This window comes from Salmo trutta, chromosome 22, assembly GCF_901001165.1.
Source record: "Salmo trutta chromosome 22, fSalTru1.1, whole genome shotgun sequence".
Classification (NCBI taxonomy): domain Eukaryota; kingdom Metazoa; phylum Chordata; class Actinopteri; order Salmoniformes; family Salmonidae; genus Salmo; species Salmo trutta.
The window spans coordinates 506,988-530,563 of record NC_042978.1 but is presented as its reverse complement, the minus strand read 5'-3'; the positions used below and the strand labels follow the sequence as shown (position 1 = coordinate 530,563).

The 23,576-nt window shown below is 41.3% G+C and overlaps 1 protein-coding gene across 10 annotated transcripts in view; it reads left to right on the top strand.

Moving 5' to 3' along the window:
* Positions 1-22,561, top strand: part of LOC115157920 (ephrin type-B receptor 3) — a 117,104-nt gene extending 94,543 nt beyond the window's left edge. For 3 of the 10 annotated variants that reach the window (XM_029706256.1, XM_029706258.1, XM_029706252.1), the window contains 2 exons: positions 3,795-3,950; positions 18,583-22,561. In XM_029706256.1, coding sequence (XP_029562116.1) covers positions 3,795-3,950; positions 18,583-18,691 — 265 coding nt within the window. In that variant the 3' untranslated portion in view covers positions 18,692-22,561. Of the gene's footprint in view, positions 1-3,794; positions 3,951-4,424; positions 4,468-4,972; positions 5,650-18,582 lie in introns of those variants that run through there. The other 7 variants (XM_029706255.1, XM_029706254.1, XM_029706253.1 and 4 more) reach the window with 4 other exon arrangements.
* Positions 22,562-23,576: the final 1,015 nt, after the last annotated feature.

Sequence of the window (23,576 nt, the reverse complement as noted above, 5' to 3'; positions counted from 1 at the left end):
ACTACTCCTGCCCAGTAACTAGAATATGCATATAATTATTGGCTTTGGATAGAAAACACCCTAAAGTTTCTAAAACTGTTTGAATGGTGTCTGTGAGTATAACAGAACTCATATGGCAGGCAAAAACCTGAGAAGATTCCTTACAGGAAGTGGCCTGTCTTACCATTTCTTGCCCTCCTTGATCATCTCAATCCAAAACAGGGGATCTCTGCTGTTACGTGACACTTCCTACGGCTGCCATGGGCTCTCAGAAGGCGGGAAAAAGCTGAACGATGTAATTCCATCCCCAGGCTGAAACACATTAGCGCGTTTGGCAAGTGCTCTATCAGAGGGCCATCAGACTGAGGCTCGTGCATGAGGGGATAGCATGCTTTTACTTTCACTCTCTTTGTATTAAAAAACTATTTCCCGGTCGGAATATTATCGCTTTTTTACGAGAAAAATGGCATAAAAATTGATTTTAAACAGCGGTAATGTACGGTAATGGAATATTTAGATTTTTTTTGTCACGAAATGCGTCGTGCTCGTCACCCTTATTTACCCTTTCGGATAGTGTCTTGAACGCACGAACAAAACGCCGCTATTTGGATATAACAATGGATTATTTGGGACTAAACCAACATTTGTTATTGAAGTAGAAGTCCTGGGAGTGCATTCTGACGAAGAACACCAAAGGTAATAATATTTTTCTTATAGTAAATCTGACTTTGGTGAGTGCTAAACTTGCTGGGTGTCTAAATAGCTAGCCCTGTGATGCCGGGCTATCTACTTAGAATATTGCAAAATGTGCTTTCACCGAAAAGCTATTTTAAAATCGGACATATCGAGTGCATAGAGGAGTTCTGTATCTATAATTCTTAAAATAATTGTTATGTTTTTTGTGAACGTTTATCGTGAGTAATTTAGTAAATTCACCGGAAGTGTTCGGTGGGAATGCTAGTCACATGCTAGTCACCTGTTAATGTAAAAAGCTGGTTTTTGATATAAATATACTCTTGATTGAACAGACATGCATGTGTTGTATAACATAATGTCCTAATATTGTCATCTGATGAAGATCATCAAAGGTTAGTGCTGCATTTAGCTGTGGTTTGGGTTTATGTGACATTATATGCTAGCTTGAAAAATGGGTGTCTGATTATTTCTGTCTGGGTACTCTGCTGACATAATCTAATGTTTTGCTTTCGTTGTAAAGCCTTTTTGAAATCGGACAGTGTGGTTAGATTAACGAGAGTCTTGTCTTTAAAATGCTGTAAAATAGTCATATGTTTGAGAAATTGAAGTAATAACATTTCTAAGGTATTTGAATAACGTGCCACAGGATTCAACTGGCTGTTGAGTAGGTGGGACGCAAGCGTCCCACCTAGCCCAGAGAGGTTTTAAGAAGGAAAGAAATTCCACAAATTACCTTTTTACAAGGCACACCTGTCAATTGAAATGAGAGAATGCCAAGAGTGTGCAAAGCTTTCATCAAGGCAAAGGGTGGCTACTTTGAAGAATCTCAAATCTCAAATATTTTTTGATTTGTTCTACATTGATTTCTACTACATGATTCCATATGTGTTATTTCATAGTTTACATCTACAATGTAGAAAATAGTAAACATAAAGAAAAACCCTGTAATGAGTAGGTGTGTCCAAACTTTTGACTGGTACTGTATAGTGTATGTATGTATGTGATGGATTACATTATAGAGAATAGGAAGAAATATATATCTCTGAAATGGGTTGCTTTGGTTTTCTGTCTACTGCAATACAGTTTGTCCCCTGGACTAGGGTTTAGTAGTGACGGTGCCATTTTTTATCTGAGACTGTGGTACTAGAGTCACCCGAGTCATGCTGACAACGATAACACTTTTCACTGGACAAATATCCTTATCCAAATTGACTTAGAGAGTCAGTGTCTCAGCAATGCCTACAGTACACATTACTTCCCATAGCTAAAACATTAAGCCACCAAACAACTGGCCAGTGTTGTCAATGCAAATGTGGAATTACTCAATAAAGCACTCAAGGCAACCATAGCTCCTACAAGGAAGTTCTTAGATCGATGGTTTCACATATTTAGTGATATCCTCATGCTACATTCCTCTGTCGTTTTCATGGAAAGAGCCTGAAGGGGGAAGAGGGTGAGGAGGAATAGGGGGTGATTCCATCGGGGATCTGGAGCTGTAGCTATGGCGATGGCTGGGAAGATTAAGTTAGATTAATTAGCTAGTATTTAGCTAGATTAAGAGTGACGCGAAAAGACATGAACGATTTTAATTTTTTGCAAAAAATATTTTAAACGAGCCAGTGGAGTGGTGAGCCCCCTGCCGAGCCTAATGAGGAAAGAGTGAGTGAGAGATGAGCTGCCATGATGTCCGGCGTGACATTAGTGCTTTGTAGTGGTTAGCGGTAGCTAGGCTAACTTTTGTCACTGGTTTGGGAGTCGTGTTATAGTTTATACAATACAAGTGGAGGTGTCCTCCTGTCATGCGTGAGTGAGTGTGTGGTGTGTGTGTGGTGTGCGTGTGTGTGCGGGGGGTGGCGGCAATGTGCGGTCAGGTGTGTCTGCCTCATAATGCATACCCATGTAGCCTGGCACGGAAAAATCCAAAAATCTGTGTCTTTCATCACTCACACTGAAGACAAACAAAAAAACATTCACCAAAAACCATGAGGAAACAGTCACAACACCTTTGCCCTTTGGGCTCCAGTTTGGGAGTATCCACTCAGGTGACTGCCCCTCATAACATGAGACATACGGTCTTAGTGGCCTCTCCCAGTGCCTTTGGCTTCCTTTGACTACTGTAGCCAGCTTCTAGCCTGATTCCACATCCTCTGTTTGGGCTGTCTTTCCACTGACCATAAGGAGTTGGCAAGACAGCACAAACAGATCTGGGATCAGGCTAGACACCTTCCTCTTCAGTACGAGACTTCAGAAAGTGGCTAACAATGCTCTATTAAGAGGGAACTGTGTCTGATGGTTGATGGTGGCTGGCCTGAACCCTCGGGGCCCTGAAGCGCAGGCCTTGTTAAAGAGCACTCCTCCTATCCCTCTGCAGCAGTCAACCCTTCAATGGAGCCTCTGTATTGACTCTTATTAACTCGCTCTCTCTCTTTTTCCATTCACCTTTGATTGTGAATCTAATGCCACCAAAAGACGACAAGGATCAACAGAGCAGAGAGCGGTCAGAGAGAGAGAGCTACACAGAGACAGAGGTTCTCTTTCTCCTCTTTCTTCCCCCTTTTTTCATTCTATCCCTTTCTCCCCCCTTCCTTCGTTCACCCTCGCTCTCCCTCTCTTTTCAAACTTCCACTGCTGTTTATTAAAACTGCAAGGTGGCCGCCCTATCTATGACATCAATCAGGGGTGGTTGGGTTTTTTGGAGAGTCCGAGGGCCTCGTTGGGTGTCGACAGGTGTATACATACACACACACGTGCACATACACACACACACGTGCACATACACACACACGTTGACAGTCCACAAATATCTCCACGCTGTCCAAGAGATTCTTGAGGAAATGTCTTTCCACCTTCGCCGTATTGTGTTTGCACACCTTTTGTCTCGTTAGCATTGGTCATCATGCCAAAGAGAACACACACGCCTGGCCAAGCCAGTCTCCAACGGTAACCAAAGGTGGTTATGTTAGGCGACAGAGGCGATTGACCCTTGACCCTACAAGGGCAGCGAGGGGGAGAGCGAGGTGGCGTTTTGGGGGTTTGGGAGTGAGGTTTCATTGGTGCTGGAGGCGAGGCGTGACCTTAACCCTCTCTCTTTTGTCTCACTCTCCTCCTCCCTCCTGTAGGGCGTCGCAGCCTCTGCTCGACCGATGCGTCCCTGACTACACCACCTTCACCACTGTGGGAGACTGGCTGGATGCCATCAAGATGAGCCGCTATCGCGACAACTTCCTCAATGCCGGCTTCGCCTCCTTCGATCTCGTGGCCCAGATGACAGCAGAGTGAGTGAAGAATGAGTCGATTCCGATTAATTATATTTGGTTTGGTTTAGTTGAGTTCAAATGGCTTCGTTGAGACATGAGTTGATTCCTCGATTCACCCAAACTCAATTCAGGTTAGTTCAGTTCAAAAGGCCTCGTTGATATGGCAAGAGTAGAGTGTGGGTGAGTGACTTAGGCGGTGGGTCCTAGCAAGCTTTCTGCTTTAGTTTTTGAGATGATAGATTTCTGTCGAGGGTGGAGATGTTTTTTTAATTTTTTTTTTACATATTGTGTATATTCATTTCTTTTGAACACAATTCTGTTTGTTGGCAATGTCAATTTTAGCAATGTTTTTCAAAATGCTTACTTTTATGTTCGCTAACTGGACAGGCAAATGCATCTGAGTACTAATCTGTAAACCAATACAAACTTGTGCACTATCCATGGTACTATCTATGCTTATCACGTCTGCCAATCATGTTATCCATACCTAAGGTAGAAGACAGCTGTTGACAGTTCGAGAGAGATCTGCTATCAGGTAAAGTTTTTATTTTTTATTTGTAATTTAACTATTTAGTTAGAGAAACGTGATACCATCAATGCAAGCTCTAAAATGACTCCCAACTTAGAACACAGAAACCTTAGTAATATAGCTAGCTTTCTAGTTAGCTAGTAGGTTACAACAAGTAGATGTGATTCTAGCTAACAGGAGCAGATAGCTTTATCAATAGCTAGCATGTCATTCCGGGACAAGGAGCATTTTAGCTAACAGTTTATTCCAAGTAATAATAAGACTACAAAAATATATAGGACAAGCAGTGTACATCTAATACAATCATCAATGCAGGACCCACAAATGTCTTTCATACTGACAAATAAGAAATACTACATTATCCCTGTCAATAGTTGGAGTAGGATGATTGCATAGCACCCTGCCCCAGACTGTCAGGATGTTCATTTTCTAGCTCACAAACTACATTCCTTTGCTGTGATTTATTTTATTAATTATTGTATCTTTCTTTTGTATCACATTATCTATTCAGCTCTCCTGTGTCCTGCTCCTAGAGATCAACCAAGTGCTATTCACCAAGCATGGGCTGATTCACTCACCTGTGAGGACAACCATTCTACTGCAGATCGAACTACCCCTGCCCTCACTATTTAGACATTGGGACCACATACGCATTTGCCAGTTGTCTTTTCTTTGTGGATTTTGTCTTACACAGTAGTGCATTTTAGAGTTCAAAAACACCAACTACAGATACACGTGCTTGTTTGAGCATCTCAAAGACTACATTTTACTATCGTAACATACAACGATGAGAAATCTATTGTCCCCATCAGGAGCCCATGATTTTGCCATAGATGGTAGAGTTCACCTCTCTGGACCATACAAGCTTTAGCTTGCGTTCTGTTAAGGGACTTGTCTCTCCATTCATTGGTCAGCTACATTGGTGACCAGGGTGGGATTCTTTTGATATGCCTGTGTGGTCCGGGCACACAAATGCCCCTAGAGACAAGGAGGCATACTGAAGAATGCGTTTACCATCTATGCTTTTGACATATATGATAAACCTCTCATTTCTGGACTGCAACATTGTAAGATAATGCCCTCCCCGGCAATTGAAATTTGATTGGTAGGTTACACTATATTTAGATACTTCAAATACTGAGACATCTTTGCTATTTGTCTCCGTATTCAATAAATGGTGAAACACTTTGTGATGGCGTTCTTTGTTCGAATGTACATGCATGCAACTTACATTATGGAAAACATGTCTCACACTCAGTCATAGTTAGTAGAATAATGAATGAATTGGCAAGGTTTTGGCACAGAAGGTTAATAAGAAAGTTAATAATTGAACCCCCCTAAATATAATCACATTCACTGAACATATAGTATTTGAATCTCAAACATTAATTTCCCAACTGATTTTTCTATAATCCTACAGGCTCTTTGTCATTATCCATTCATTATATCCCAATACATCCAACATTATGCATACCCACCATGGTATTGGGCAGTTGCTATTTGAGAACTCATCTGGTTTAGAAATTAATCTCTGCTTATCTTATTGCAGAGCACATTATACAAGAAGATTATATTCTAAGGTATGCTACAGCATATGTGTAGGCTATTGGGCTGACCCCATTCAGTTGACTGGTCAATTGTTTGGTGAATGGGCTATTGTTTGACGGAGGTGTCTTTAGTCGAGCAGTCGCAATTATAAAAAATGTTCATGGTCCACAAGACACCTGTCTGATTTGCGCCTGTCTCAGAGGACTAGTCCATTGCGGCAGCCACAGGGATGGCACAGTCCAAGACATGTGATACTGAAATAGTATATGGTTCTATTATGTAAAAATAATGGTGCACCACTAATAAATCTAATATTATTTTATAACAAATGCGCTTTTTTAACAAATGCGCTTTCTCCCGCGTTGGATATGGTTGCTGTACATGTTTCTGAAACATAATCTTCAGTGCGCTGTAGAATTGGCATGTTTCCCTATGTTGCTATGTGCATAATAACAAAAATAACCAGCATATTGGAATTGGCGAAGGCAGCAACAGCAGAGATGAGGAAATAGCCCTTGCCTTAAACCCTATTCGGACGGGATTAGATTTACTGGGGGTGGTCGGTAATGTAATTATGTGTACAAGCAAAAAAACACCATATGTAATTTAAGTCTAGTTCGAATCTGCCATGTCAGTAATTTGTACATGGCAAGAGAGTAACAATTCCAGCCAGAATAACCTACAGTTATTTTGAGAATACCAAGGTCCTCTGATAATACTAGTCCTGTGCGAATCAACATCCCTGTGTTTAGAGAGAAATGTATGAGTTTGACAGGTGTTGCTCACTGCAAGAAAACAATAACTGATTCGATAAGGATCCGCCCCTTTTTTCAATTTTTGCCTAAAATGACATACCCAAATCTAACTGCCTGTAGCTCAGGCCCTGAAGCAAGGATATGCATATTCTTGGTACCATTTGAAAGGAAACACTTTGAAGTTTGTGGAAATGTGAAAGGAATGTAGGAGAATATAAAACAATAGATCTGGTAAAAGATAATACAAAGAAAAAAACAATCATTCTTTTGTATTTTTTTGTAGCATCATCTTTGAAATACAAGAGAAAGGCCATAATGTATTATTCCAGCCCAGGTGCAATTTAGATTTTTCCCACTAGATGGCAGCAGTGTATGTGCAAAGTTGTAGACTGATCCAAAGAACCATTGCATTTCTGTTGTATCAAGATTGCCCAAATGTGCCTAATTTGTTTATTAATAACTTTTCATGTTCAAAATTGTGCACTCTCCTCAAGCAATAGCATGGTATTATTTCACTGTAATAGCTACTGTAAATTGGACAGTGCAGTTAGATTAACAAGAATTTAAGCTTTCTGCCAATATCAGATATGTCTATGTCCCGGGACATTTTCTTGTTGTGCTAATCGCATTAGCCTACGTTAGCTTAACCGTCCCGTGGAAGGGACACCGATCCCGAAGAAGTGATGCTCATAGCCTATATATGAAGGGCCTACACTGTGTATCAACTTTCACAGTGAATGCTTTGTTCATAAGTTTTTGTGCGTATGAATTGTATATTGCTAAATGATGATCATAATAATTAATGTCATTATCATTAATAGGCTTAGTATAGTAGCCTTGTATAACCACCATTGAGCTGTACGCCTCAGAGTGCCTCCTGTTTAGTCTTAACACCGTAACATACTTAGGCCCAAATTTAAATATATAGGCTACTGTATCAATCAATCATTAATTTGTTCATGCCATCACACAACATACCTGACATTCATGCTTTGATTTGCAATTGAGCATTTTTGTTTTTAAATTAAATAGCAAAGGGAGCTTTTGAATAATTTGCCTAAACAATAAATAAACTGCAATTCAATAATGTTTTTAGTCTGCTGTAATAAAGGCTTTATATTTTCTTCCTTAGATCAGACTCTCTATTACCATTATTTATTTAGTGTTGTTTACACTGTTCCAAATGGTCAGAAAAAAATAATAATATTGTAATCTAACAGCAACTGTTGGCACACATAATACTCACGCAACGCTTGCTCCTATATCATATTTTTTCTTGATCTCCAGTAGTTTCCACAACCAAGTCAAATGTCTTCCACAGATCTGACTTGCCTTTCCCTTCTGAGCAACTAGTAAACATTCACCCATTTTGAGTTCTTTTTCACCTCCTCCGCATCCATTTTGCTGTCAACATGACTGTGTTCGGAGTTTGTTATAACCAATTTATTGAAGTGATTGTGATAGGCTATAGGTCTGGCCCTATTGGTCGCATGTGATGCTTACATGTTTCACATATAGAGAGCAAGGGTTGAGGGAATAGAAAATGCTTTTCCTTAACGAATTAGGGATTTCGGTTACAGAACTTTTCAATCAGAAACAATTGAGAAACTACATGGCTGAAATGATGTCACAGCTTCAGCACGGACAGCGCAATAAACACTTGCTGTGCTGTGGTGCCTTTCAGCTGCAGTAGGGAGGAGAGCGAGACAACTTGCGCCAGTCACACAGGCACTCGCTGTAATTTTCTTTAACACAGTGTGCCCATTGGGCTCTTTCTTGAGTCATTTGTTTTTCTTAATTATTTCATCAAACAGTGTGCTTAAAGCATCAGACAAGCTCAGTGCATATGTAGTAGGTTTTATTCAAACACATAGGGTTTCAGTCTATATATGGAAAAATAAGTTTAAACATTTCGACCAATCGATTTGTCAAAAGAATAGGACGACTCTCGGTCGACCAAGATTTGTTTTTGTCGGGGACAGCCCTAGTAGGCTACGCCGTATGTATTGGCTAATATGCCTGTGCAGCTGTCATTTTTGAACCTCCAATCTAGCATAAATGACACACACACATTTATCTACATGCTTTTATTTGGGTTTCTATTAAATCAGCTAACTTGAAATGAGACAATCTTGCCAAAACATAATTCAACATTGTATTCACTGACAGAGTGATAGCTAATGAAACACTAGCTTCCTGAGCAGGCGCATTGATGTTTATAGTATTAGCTGGCTAGGCTAGTCAACTGTAACATTGGATAGTTTTCAATAAATTGTCTAAATGGTCAACGTGCACTCAAAAACAGATAATTATCTTATTTAGTCTTTGGTAGTTAATGTTAGTTCCTCTTAACACACTGACACTGTTTTTCCATCTTAGATAGAAGCAGGCCATTAGCTGCCTTCATCACGAGGCATATGTACAGGAGTTCTGATTGGTTCTAGGTTGAGCAAATTTGCCTGAGCAGACAGTGTTGAAATATATACGCAACATTTCAAGTGTTGGTCCCATGTTTCATGAGCTGAAATCAAGATCCCAGAAATGTTCCAGATTCACAAAAAACGTATTTCTCTCAAATTTTGTGAACACATTTGTTTGCATCCCTATTAGTGAGAATTTTCCTTTGCCAAGATAATCCATCCACCTGACAGGTGTGGCATATCAAGAAGCTGATTAAACAGCATGATCATTACACAAGTGCACCTTGTGCCGGGGACAGTAAAAGGCCACTCTAAAATGTGCAGCTTTATCACATAACACAATGCCACAGATGTCTCAAGTTTTGAGGGAGCATGCAATTGGCATGCTGACTGCAGGAATGTCCACCAGAGCTGTTGCCAGATAATTGAATGTTCATTTCTCTACTATAAGCTGCCTCCAATGTCATTTTCGAGAATTTGGCCATACGTCCAACTGGCCACACAACCACAGACCACTTGAAACCATGCCAGCCCAGGAGCTCCACATCCGGCTTCTTCACTTGTGGGATCGTCTGAGACCAGCCACACCAGATAGCTGATGAAACTGAGGAGATTTTCTGTCTGAAAAATGTATTCTGATTGGCTGCGCCTGGCTCCCCAGTGGGTGAGTCTATGCCCTCCCAGGCCCACCCATGGCTGCGCCCCTGCCCAGTCATGTGAAATCCATAGATTAGGATCTAATTCATTCATTTCAATTGACTGATTTCCTTATATGAACTGTATCTCAGTAAAATTGTTGCATGTTGCGTTTATATTTTTGTTCAGAATACATTTTCTGAAAAAATGTGCAAGAATTGAAGGTGGCAACAAGTTTGACATTAATCATAAGAATATTGTCATGTGCAAAAAATCAGCCCCTCCCTCGACATACAGTAGATCGATCCACTTCACTGTTTTCGGCGTCGGCCCACCACGTAGTTGGGAAATAGTCAATTTTAATCAACCAAATAGAATTAACCTCAGGTGAATTCAAACGGCCTCATTGTAGACATGATGTCTACGTGAGTAGACATCCTTAGGGTGCCAGTGAGAGCATGGCCCTTGAAATTTACATGACTGGAGACATTCAAATTGCATTTAAATATTCACTCACAGAGGCCCAGTTCTCACACATATTGTACAGTATGAACCAGGACAGTGTTGTTCTCTAGAGTTAGTAACACTACAAATTGAGATGCTTTGGGAATAATGGTGGCTGCTGCTGTTACTGTTATCATTGTATGTGATTGGAAAGGAAAAGGCGGATATCTAGTCAGTTGTACAACTAGTGAGAGACCATTCGAGATAAGGGTCCACAAACACCAATTGACCCTGAAGTGAAAACACAATAAGAGAAAAAGCACTTCTCCTGAAGGTTCTTCCTCATCCTGGAGAGACTTGAAGGACACTACATACACTCTTCCTCCATAGTGCACGTTACCTCACGACACCTTCCCTTCCAGCAATAATAACCTAGAGTTGACACAGAACTGGGTTGTGTTCATTAGGAAACAAAACGTTATAAAAGGTTTTGCAACGCAAAATGAAAAGGAACGTTTATCATTGGACAAGTCCTGGTAGTCCCTCCCTGTTTCAGTCCATTTTCTTTCATTTGGGGCCTAATGAACATGAGCAATGTTTTCAGAGCCAGCTTGGCACGTTATTTATATAGCAGGAAGTGTGCATAGAAGTCATGGAAACGGGGCCAGTTGTGATCAAAAAAAGGAATAATGATAATAATGATCAATATATCATCCTCATTAAGTGGTTAATAGGGGATTTGTTTCAATTTGGCAGGCTGACAAGTGTGCTGTACAGTGGCTCTCTCCTGCCCTTAATGGCAGGTAACTCCTCTAATGGCTTGCATTTATGATCATTTTATCCTCCATTGCTGGAGTGATGAGGGATTGCAATGGAAACAAAAAGACAATTTATTTAATTTAGGCAAAATTGTTTGTGTCAAATCAAAATAAAATTACATTTTATTCGTCGTGTACACACTTTACAGCAGGTACAAAAGGTGCAGTGAAATGCTTATGTGCTAGCTCCCTCAACAATGCAGTACATGAATCAATAATAACAATAAAAGTCTCAAGTCTAAAATACGTAGTAAAAGCAATAGAAGAGGTAGTATGCAGTGTGTGTGTGTGTATTTGTCTGTGTGTGCAAATGCAGAGGACAACAGAGACATGCAGACTTGCAAAGGGCATGGTGTCTGTGTACAAGGTTGAGTTTATGTGTGCATATGTGTGTCTTTGTCTGTGTGAACGGAGAGGATCCAGACAGGCGCTGGGCCCTCGTGGTTTGCTAATCGTTCCCCCAGATGCCGACCGTGGTTTGCTCTCTCCTTCGTTATCGGCAAGGGGAAAACAAACAAAAGAGCGGAAAAGGGAGTCCTTGTGATATTATTCCTAACAATCCGGTACATGAGGCCTTAGTGTTAAACTAACACCGCTAAGACGATTAGATTACACCGTCTGACTGGCTGCGGCCAAACAGGTGCTGCAGCTTTTTTCATAGCTGCCATTCTTTAATAAGGCTGCTGTGTGGGTGTCATTTTCATATTTCCCCCATTGCTTCTCGCATTTTGGAGTGAACTCTCTCTGTCCTCTTTTGAACTATGAAGACAGTTTGAGAAACTGTTAAAAGACAAGTCAACCTGGGTGACTGCTATGAGATTGATTGATTGATTGAAAGGATGGATTACTGTTCTCTTCCAGTCTTGTCTTTCAAGACAGCTTTGTCATCTAACTGACTGTGTAAGACTAGACAAATCACCATCAAATGACCTACCAGTTGACTCACTGACTGGCAGTCTAGTCTGTTATATGAATAAGTCGTTGGCTACTGACTGATTGTTCTTTGACTGACATAATTTCTAACTTCTTTAATTTTCTCGATCACTGACTAGTTGACACACTGACTTACAGTCTGTTGCAGAAATAACTGATTGGCTACTGACAGAATGTTCCATGACTGACTTCCTCACTCGCTTGGTTTTCTCAATAACTAACTTGTTTTCTCGACTGACAGGTTGTTTGGCTGGCTGTCTAGCTGGCAGATTGGTTTTAGTTACGTGAAAAGCACCAGCTGGCCCACAGTGGCATAAAGCACTGTTAAAATATTAACCTCCCTTCCCCATTACTATTTTCCTCTTCTCGCCCACCTGCCAGGATATTGAAGTATGTTACATCTGACCCAGGTATCAGTGCACTGAGGAGTGTCACCATTTTGTTGACATGACTCAAGTGTAACCGATATGAAATGGCTAGCTAGTTAGCGGGGTGCGCGCTAATAGCGTTTCAAATCGGTGACGTCACTTGCTCTGAGACCTTGAAGTAGTTGTTCCCCTTGCTCTGCAAGGGCTGCGGCGATGGGTAACGATGCTTCGTGGGAGGCAGTTGTTGATGCGTGTAGAGCGTCCCTGGTTCGAGCCCAGGTAGGGACGAGGAGAGGGACGGAAGCTATACTGTTACATTGATGCCGTTGACCCGGATCACTGGTTGCTGCGGAAAAGGAGGAGGTCAAAAGGGGGTGAGTGTAACCGATGTGAAATGGTTAGCGGGGTGCGCGCTAATAGCTTTTCAATCAGTGACCTCACTCGCTCTGAGACCTTGAAGTAGTTGTTCCCCTTGCTCTGCAAGGGCTGTGGCTTTTGTGGAGCGATGGGTAACGATGCTTCGAGGGTGGCCGTTGTCTATGTGTGCAGAGGGTCCCTGGTTCGAGCCCAGGTAGGGGCGAGGAGAGGGACAGAAGCTATACTGTTACACATGGAAGCCATTTTATTGGTGTACACAGATAACTGCTGTTATCTGATAACTGCTGATAACTGCTGTTATCTGATAACTGCTGATAACTGCTGTCCACAAGGGCAAACTGTATTTGTTCTCATGTAAACCTACTGGCATATGTCAATCAAATGTAATCAATCAAATGTATTTATAAAGCCCTTTTTACATCAGTAGATGTCACAAAGTGCTTATACAGAAACCCAGCCTAAAACCCCACACAGCAAGCAATGGAGATGTAGAAGCGTGGTGGCTAGGAAAAACTCCTTAGAAAGGCAGGAACCTAGGAAGAAACTTGGAGAGGAATCAGGCTCTGAGGGGTGACCATTCCTCTTCTAGCTGTGCCGGGTGGAGATTATAAGAGTACATGGTCATTAAGGCCAGATCATTCTTCAAGATGTTCAAACATTCATAGATAACCAGCACGGTCAAATAATAATCACAGTGGTTGTAGAGTGTGCAACAGGACAGCACCTCAGGAGTAAATGTCAGTTGGCTTTTCATAGTCGAGCATTCAGAGGTCGAGACAGCAGGTGCGGTAGAGAGAGAGAGAGAAGGAGTGAGAGACGAAAACAGCAGGTCCGGGACAAGGTAGCACATCCGGTGAACAGGTCATTGTACCATAGCCGCAGGCAGAACAGTTGAGTTGGAGCAGCAGCACAACCAGGTTGACTGGGGACCGCCAGGAGTCATCGGGCCAGGTAGTCCTGAGGCATGGTCCTAGGGCTTGGAGGCTCAGGGAGATGAGGAAGACAGGGAGAGAGAATTAGAGGGAGCATACTTAAGTTCACACTGGACACCTGGTAAGACAGGAGAATTTCACCAGTTAGGACAGACTGACCCTAGCCCCCTGGGACATAGATACTGGAGGCTGAGACAGAGGGAAGTCGATGGAAACTGCAGCCCCGTCCGACGATACCCCCGAACAGGGCCAACCAGGCAGGATATAACCCCCCTCACTTTGCCAAAGCACAGCCCCCACACCACTAGAGGGATATCAACAGACCACCAACTTACTACCCTGAAACAGGGCTGAGTATAGCCCACCAAGATCTCCTCCACCGCACAGGCCTCGCAAGACAGGAAGATCATGTCAATGACTCAACCCACTCAAGTCGAGTATAGAGCAAAAAAGCCTGGCACGACGTGACACACCCCTCCTAGGGACGGCATGGAAGAGCACCAGTAAGCCAGTGACTCAGCCCCCGTAATAGGGGTAGAGGCAGAGAATCCCAGTGGAGAGAGGGGAACCGGCCAGGCAGAGACATCAAGAGCGGTTCGTCACTCCAGTGCCTTTCCGTTCACCTTCACACCCCTGGGCCAGACTACACTCAGGACCTACTGAAGAGATACGTCTTCAATGAAGACTTAAAGGTTGAGACCGAGTCTGTGTCTCTCACATGGATAGGCAGACCATTCCATAAAAATGGAGCTCCAAAGGAGAAAGCCCTGCCTCCAGCAGTTTGCTTAGAAATTCTAGGGATAATAAGAAGGCCTGCATCTTGTGATCGTAGTGTACGTGTAGGTATGTACGGCAGGACCAAATTGTAGAGTCCATGTAATGCCCTATGGTGGGGGTCGAATAAATTAAGGTGTGGCGGAGGTGTGTATACAGATATGCCGTATTCTGACATTGACTTTATTCCCAAATAATTCCACCACCTTTACACGTGAGTAAACAATGAATAAGGTCTAACGAACCTAACGGTTCCAAGTGGAAAAAACATCTACTTAACTTTTTTCTGATATTAAGAACAGCATTCTCCAAGCACTGCAATTTACAACTTGATAATAGTTTTTGATAAGAGCTTGGTAAATGAGCAATCCGTTTGGATACGGGAATTGTAAATATAAATGACACTTGCTCTATATCTATTTTACCTTATAATCTCTGGAGACAAATGTGAAACCAGTCATATGGCAGCAAACTGAAGCATATCAACTTTCCCACAGTAAAGTTTATGAAATGCAATGCCATTACGCTGAATTTAAATTGTACGCCCTTTCAACTTGCAGGGATGGGCATTCTTGAATGTTTTAATTAATGGCTACCCCGATGTTCTCTGTCTCCTATTTCTATCATGTTAAATATTAGCCACTGTCAGTATTGACCGTCATTAGGCCTAATAACCACATATATTAAACTGCCAATTTACTGTTAGTTACTGTTGGTATTGCCTATATTATCATTCCATTTAATTACATTGTTTTGTTTACCTTAATTTTCTTCCTCTGTCAACGCGTCACTAATTAAATCATTATGGAGTGGAGCACAGACCAAGCAGCAAAAGTTTGAACCTGATGCATGGCGCAATACTTGGGCGTGTCATCACACAGATCCATGGTTAGTCCAGGCAATAGACAAGGGTATAGCCTACTATTGTACAATATTCTCCCTATTATAATTCTACAGTGGCTTCAGAAAGAATTCATACCCCTTGACTTATTCCACATTTTATGTTACAACCTGAATTCAAAATGGATTTAAAAAAATAATATCTTCACACAAATGTTTTGAGAAACGTTTTCATATTTCTGTATTTCATTTTCAATAAATATCTCATTTACATAAGTATTCACACCACTGAGTCAATACATTTTAGGCAGCAACTACAACTGTGAGTCTTTCTAGGTAAGTCATCTGGACTTAAAAAATGTATTCAAGCTCTGTCAAGTTGGTTGTTGCTAGACAATGATCCCCCCCCCACTCACGAACATTCAATGTCGTCTTGGTAAGCAACTCCAGTGTATATTTTGCCTCATGATATAGGTTATTATCCTGCTGAAAGGTGAATTTGCCTCCCAGTGTCTGTTGGAAAGCTGACAACCAGGTGTTCCTCTAGGATTTTACCTGTGCTTAGCTCTATTCCAATTATTTTTTATCCTAAAGAACTCCCTAGATATTGCCGATGACAAGCATTCCCATAACATGATGCAGCCACCACCATGCTTGAAAATATGAAGAGCTTTACTTTGTGATGTGTTGTATTTGCCCCAAACATAACACTTTGTATTCAGGACATAAAGTTAATTTCTTTGCCACATTTTTTTCCAGTTTTACTTTAGTCCCTTATTGCAAACAGGATGCATGTTTTGGAGTATTTTTATTATGTACAGGCATCCTTCTTTTCACTCTGTCATTTATGTTAGTATAGTGGAGTAACTACAATGTTGATGATCCATCCTCTGTTTTCTCCTATCACAGCCATTAAACTCTAACTGTTTTAAAGTCACCATGGTGAAATCCCTGAGTAGTTTCCTTCTTATCTAGCAAACCAAATTTTAGTTGTCACATGTGCCGAATAACTCCCTACACGTTGCAGATGAAATGCTTGTTTACGAGCCCTTCCCAACAATGTAGAGTAAAATATTTAATAAAAAAGAGTAACACTAGAGGAATAAAATTAAATGCACAAGAATGGAGCTATTTACAGGGAGTACCAGTACCAGATCAATATGCAACTGAGTTAGGAAGGGTGTCTGTATCTTTGCAGTGACTGGGTGTATTGATACACCATCCAAAGTTGAATTAATAACTTCACCATGCTCAAAGGGATATTCAATGTCTGCTTTCAAAAAAAAAAATCCCCAATTTGTGCCCTTCTTTGTGAGGCATTGGAAAAACTCCCTGGTCTTTTGTGGTTGAATCTGTGGTTAAAATTATCTGTCTTGACTGAGGGACCTTATAGATAATTGTATCTGTGGCGTACAAAGATGAGGTAGTCATTAAAAAATCATGTTAAACATTATTATTGCACATGGAGTGAGTCCATGCAAGTTATGTGAAATGTTAAGATTTTTTTTACTTGCCATAACTTGCCATAACAAAGGGGTTGAATACTCATTGGTTCAATACTTTTCTGCTTTTCATTTTTACTTAATTTGTAAAAATGTCTAAAAACATAATTCCACTATGACATTATGGGGTATTGTGTGTAGGCCAGTGATACAAAAACTCAGTTTAATCCATTTTATATTCAGGCTGTAACACAACAAAATGTGGAAAAAGTAAAGGGTGTGAATACTTTCTGAAGGCAATGTATGTACACAAAACTTTCAACATTATCATGCGTTGAAGAACTGAATGTGGCAATTTCAGAATTAATCAAACCACTGTTTCCTTTCTTTCATACGTAAAGGCTCTCCAAACCTGTTTTTTTATGATTCATAAATTCATAAATTTATCTACCAATTGGTGCTGAAACGGAGACGAATATGCATATATTTTGAAATCAAATTTGATTTGTCACATGCGCCGAATACAACAGGTGTGTAGACCTTACAGTGAAATGCTTACTTCTGAGCCCCTAACCAACAATGGAGTAAAAAAAAATACAGCTAAGAATAAGAGATAAAAGTAACAAGTAATTAAAGAGCAGCAGTGAAATAACAATAGCAAGACTATATACAGGGGGTTGCCGATACAGAGTCAATGTGTGGTGGCACCGGTTATTTGAAGTAGGATGTACATGTAAGTAGAGTTATCAAAGTGACTATGCATAGATGACAACAGAAAGTAGCAGTGGTGTAAAGAAGGGGTGAGGGGGGGGCGCTCTGCAAATAGTCTGGGTAGCCATTGACTAGATGTTCAGGAGTCTTATGGCTTGGGGGTAGAAGCTGTTTAGAATGGACCTAGACTTGGTGCTCCGGTACCGCTTGCCGTGCGGTAGCAGAGAGAACAGTCTATGACTTGGGTGGCTGGAGGCTTTGACAATTTTTAGGGCCTTCCTCTGACACCGCCTGGTATAGAGGTCCTGGATGGCAGGAAGCTCTATAACTGTTCTTACTACCCACTGTAGTGCCTTGTGGTCGGAGGCCGAGCAGTTGCCATACCAGGCAGTGATGCAACCAGTCAGGATGCTCTCGGTGGTGCAGCTGTAGAATCTTTTGAGGATCTGAGGACCCATGCCAAATGTTTTCAGTCTCCTGAGGGGGAATAGGTTTTGTCGTACCCTCTTCACAGCTGTCTTGGTGTGCTTTGACCATGTTAGTTTGTTGGTGATGTGGACACCAAGGAACTTGAAGCTCTCAACCTGCTCCACTGCAGCCCGTCGATGAGAATGGGGCCGTGCTCAGTTCTCTTTTTCCTGTAGTCCACAATCATCTCCTTTGTCTTGATCACGTTGAGGGAGAGGTTGTTGTCCTGGCCAGGTCTCTGACCTCCTCCCTATAGGCTGTCTCGTCGTTGTCGGTGATCAGACCTACCACTGTTGTGTCATCGGTAAATTTAATGATGGTGTTGGAGTCGTGCCTGGCCGTGCAGTCATGAGTGAACAGGGAGTACAGGAGGGGACTGAGCACGCACCCCTGAGAGAGAGACAATATTTAACCCATTATCTTAATGTATTCTAGTCTGTCGAAAAACATTTTAACTAAAAGCTACACCGTATTTAAAATGATGCCTATTGAATGAAAACTCCACAAGAAAAATCTGTTGGCCAGCAAGTGTGAGGGTTTTCAGCAGGTTGAATGACATTTATTCAGAGCGTGCAAAATGATTTGGGTTCAAGTTTTAGACCTATTTATTTATTTATTTTTCTCTCTCTCTCTCTCGCTCTCTCTCTCTCTCAGAGACCTTCTTCGGATAGGAGTGACATTGGCCGGCCACCAGAAGAAGATTCTAGGCAGCATTCAGGACATGAGACTACAGATGAACCAAACACTACCTGTCCAGGTCTGAGATGGACAGACAGGATGGGGAGGAACTGTGCCAGAGAGAGCCAATAGGAAACCCTAGCTGCCTGACCATCTCTGCCAATCAGACGAAAACAAAACTGGCTTACAGTGCCTCGAACTTGTGTTTTTCTTATTTTTCTTCCACGCCAACGTTTTATGTTTCTGTGTTCCACATTATTAGTCCAACGTTTTTCCATCAGATAAGACTTTTAACAGGATTATTTTGTAAAAAAGTCATGTCTAAAGACAAGAAAGAGAACCCATATCCCATGCGTGCCTCACTTGTTTCAGTGTGGGGTGATCGTTAGGCCAGGACTTAAACCCTCCCCTCCCACCTCTTGTATCCTGAACTTAGTCTTCCTCCTGTGAAAATCCATTTCCTTGAACCTTGACCCTACCCCAACATCTGTTGGAAAGCCCCCTGACGGACATTACAGTTGGAAAAGGAGGAACACTGAGTATAAAGTGTTTAAAAAAAGCGGAAAACGTGAACGAGCGTTCGCACACAAAAAAGTGTTTGTACACCAAGATGATAAATGAAAACGATAGAAATTGTTTTATTGTTGGTGTGTGTGTGTTATTCCCCATCTTCATATTGAAGGTGTATTATTATGTACAAGGACACATGCCTAAGAAGGACGTGGAGGAAGAGGGTAAATCAGAGGGTCAGAGAGGTTAAATGAGAGCTGCTTAGCTGGAACTGGCCACATTAGTTTGGCCTAACCAGGTCCAAAAGTATGGAACAAACCTTTTTCTAAAACCTGGGGGGAACTCACACTCAGGATGTTCTCAAAGCTTGGGACCATTGGCTCATTTTGGCTCATCAACTGTGTTTTTCTTACTATAAGAATTGCTGTTAATTTGTTTACATCAGCCTTCCATTTATGTTTTTCTGTTCCATCATTTTGGGGAGATTTGTGTTTCAAGATGGCTGGTCAGAGCTAAGTACTCCTGTTGGACGTTTTGTGTGATGGGGAGGGAGGAGCTAGGCGAGGACTGTGGCAACTCAATACAAAGACTGACCAGCCTTTTGTGTGTGCTTGTGTTTGTGCGTGAGTATGTATGTGTGTTTGTGTGTATGCGAATGTATGAGTGTAACAAAATACTGTACAATACAGCTTCAGCTATATCGCCACCATGGACAATTAACGCATGAACTGAACAGTGACAAGAAGCAACAATTATATCGGAAACAATTTCGCTATATTCTGTGGACAACTGTTCATTTTTTTTTATTGAAATCCAAACATTTGGAAATATATATGCATCGTACAAAAACTAAGGGCAACCACGAAAGACACCGTAACTTTCTTTTTACTAATACCTGGATAAATAATGTATCTAAAACTTCAGCTAAATTTCTATACTTCCACCCAGTGTATTTATTTTTCTCCCCACTTGGACAAGAGGCCATTCGAACTGTGGACTTATTCTAAAGAATAATCAAGAGGAAACGGAAAGACCCAAGAGGAATCGGCAAATTATTGATTATTATAAAAACGTGCATATAAAATTGGATAATGTATTTTTGTTGTTGTTCTAAACAGCCTGTAATGTTTTGTAACAAAAAATAAGATAAATAACATGAAAACAAAATGCTATTTGAGAAACTGGGAAAGTGTTGTTGTGAGACGTCGTTTGATTCTGAGTGAAATGTGCAGATAGTGAGGGATTGAAGACGAATAGAATGAGAGAGAGAGAAAGTTAGGAAGGGAAAGGGAGAGAGAAGTTAGGGACAGCTGCAATGATTTTAGCATTTCAAGGGGTAAACCGTGGTTAGACCACGAGGGGTATACACTCTGCACCAACAACCTCCCTCTCTCTCCTTTCAAGTGTATCTTTCTGTGTGTGAGTGGGTATGTTGAGCGTGTGTGTTTCAGGTCAAATTGTATTGGTGACCGCCAAGACTGGATTTTTAGCTGTACCATCCCTTCTCTCAATCGTCTGTAAAGAAGATTATATTGTGTAGCCATGTGAACTTGTCAGTAGTTGTCTTCCATGCACCTTTATCCGAATGAAACTTCCTGACACAGTTGACACACTCAATGGTCGATGGAGATTTTATTGAAAGTGTGTTTGTACATCTCGATATTGTCCGTTACCAAGATTGTCCGTTGCCCCCACTGTATAGCTCTGTGACAGAGACCATTCTTAAACCGATAGGTCTGTAGACGGAGCTCCGTCAAGGGGCTCAGTGTGTGTGCACCTCCGTGATTGGGCCCTAGTCCACTTTTTTCAGAGAAGTGGCCCCTTGGACCCGGCTTGTCAGACTGATTAATGCAGTGGCCAATCTGCTGCTCCGAGGGATACATTCACAGCCCAGCGCAGACATACGGATGGACGGCCTATGATTATCTGTATTTATTTCCTGTTCAGGCTGCAATCATTCTGTCTGGGCTCTGCGGCTCTGCCTGATTAGTACAGTGCGGGGACCAACAACCTTGGCCTGGAGACAGGCAGCAATCTGGAGCGCCCATTGTAAATGATAGCAGCTGCATCCCCTAGGACCGTACCATCAGTGTTATAGTTGGAGGGGAGTGGGGTTGGGGGCTGAGGGATGGGATGAACCACCTGTATTGGGCAGGGTGGTACTTGCAGTGCTGGCCTCACAGATTCACTTCGAGACGGTTTCTGTTGTCTACCGTGCATCAAGTCTTGCCATATTACTCTTTCAGACTTTCTTTTGAACCCTCTGAAGCCATCAAGGATATTATGCAAAAATATGTGTTCCTTATTTTGATTTCATTTTATATTCTTTTAAAATAGAGGAATTTCCAGTTCAATGAGTCCCATGTAAGGGCTTACTAACCTGAAAAAGTTGCACTGTACGATAAGGATAGGGATAACAACAATAATGCTCTCAAAGTGAGGAGAGGTATAAATGCTACATCAGCTAGGACATTGACTTATTAGAACTCGGTTGATGAATGTGAACAATGGAGTTGGCTGAATACAATCAGATGTTTGACATGCCCATTCATGAAAAATAGCAGCTCAGAGCTAGGTTGAACTATTGATTTGTTGCACATGCTGTGCTAGGTCTTGGTTTATGTTTTGGGGAAAAAAGAAGCTGAATGAGTGATGAGCTCTGATGCTGCAGCTACACATCTTAAAATGATTAAAATGCTTTGCACATCAACTCTGAACATATTGTTGGAACAAATAGATTTTTCACACTGTAGGGAGATGTTCCTAACATATGTTTCATACTTAGGACCTTGAATTGTCAAGAGTTGACGATTGTTCATCATTCTGTGTTTTTCTTTAATCATATCTTACAGACCAGTATCTCTGCTTAGCGTTGACATGTGAATGGAGTGTGTGTGTGGACATAGGTGCTAGTATTATAATTTTCTACTGAACCAATCCAGTCCGCAGTCTATACATTTATCGTAGATACAGTATCTCGCTCTGTGCCAATCACCGCATCTCTCTGAATGTATACGGAGTTAACACTCGCCTCACATTCCTCTACCTACCCCCTAGTCCTTCCACACGCCACCCCATCTAACCCCACAACTTTTAACCCTTAACCTTTTCCGATATAATTTTTTTCAGAATTTTTTTTCTTCATCTGTCACTGTTTTATATAAATATATATATATAAAAAATTAAACACTCACTTAATATGCCTGTCTTCTCGTCACTTTCCAGATACATATCGAAAAAAGTGAGATGTTTACAAGTGTTGTACATGTATAGTGAGAGGAAAAGGAAGAAACCTTTGAGATTTGCATTTATTTTGTTCCTCTTTGAAAGCATTGAGATCTATTTAATGATGGTGCAGACAAAAACAACAAATTGATTAAAAAAATGCATTCTTTGTAGAAATATTTTTTAAATACCCTTTTGCAATTAAATTATTTACCAGTCAGTCTTTTGAGTGGTGTGATGAATTTGTATACACATTTCATATATTCATAGGCCTATATTATATTTTACTAGTAACAAACTATCAATATTGACATGCATTATTCATTTTCACAGTCTTCTTTTTCTCTTATCAGAATAAATACCAAGACAAATACAAAGTTCTATCTTTAAAGTTATAACAAAGTTTAAGAAATGTGTAAACCATAACGTAGACTGAAAGACAGTTATAAAAAATCGGATAGGAAATTAAAGGCATTTGCAGTTGTTTAACCGACAGTTGTTTACTTAACCAAATTGACATATTTCAGACAATTGATGCGCTGTCAATGTTCTGCTGAAAGAACCTCTTCAGGACATTATAAAAACACAGTCCTAGCACTTAGGTTTTCAAAATAGTCTTACTTGATACTTGCAACAGCACCTTAAAACGTGTTATGGCTTGACATTCCTCTAGCGGAACCCCTCGACAACATCCGGTGAAATGGCAGAGTGCCAAATTCAAATTAAGAAATACTCAGTACTTTGTTGAAGCACCTTTGGCAGCGATTATAGCCTCGAATCTTCTTGGGTTTGATGCTACAAGCTTGCACACCTGTATTTGGTGAGTTTCTTCCATTCTTCTCTGCAGATCCTCTCAAGCTCTGTCAGGTTGGATGGGGAGCGTGGCTGCACAGGTATTTCCAGGTCTCTTTAGAAATGTTCGATCGGGTTCAAGTCTGGGCTCTGACTGGGCCACTCAAGGACATTCAGAGACTTGTCCCGAAGCCACTCCTGCGTTATTTTGGCTGTGTGCTTAGGGTTGTTGTCCTGTTGGAAGGTTGAACCTCCGCCCCAGTCTGAGGTCCTGAGCACTCTGGAGCAGGTTTTTGCATCAAAGATCTCTCTGTACTATGCTCTGTTCAGCTTCCATCCTGACTAGTCTCCCAGTCCCTGCCGCTGAAAAACATCCCCAAAGCATGATGCTGCCACCACCATGCTTCACCGTAGGGATGGTTCCAGTTTTCCTCCAGACGTGA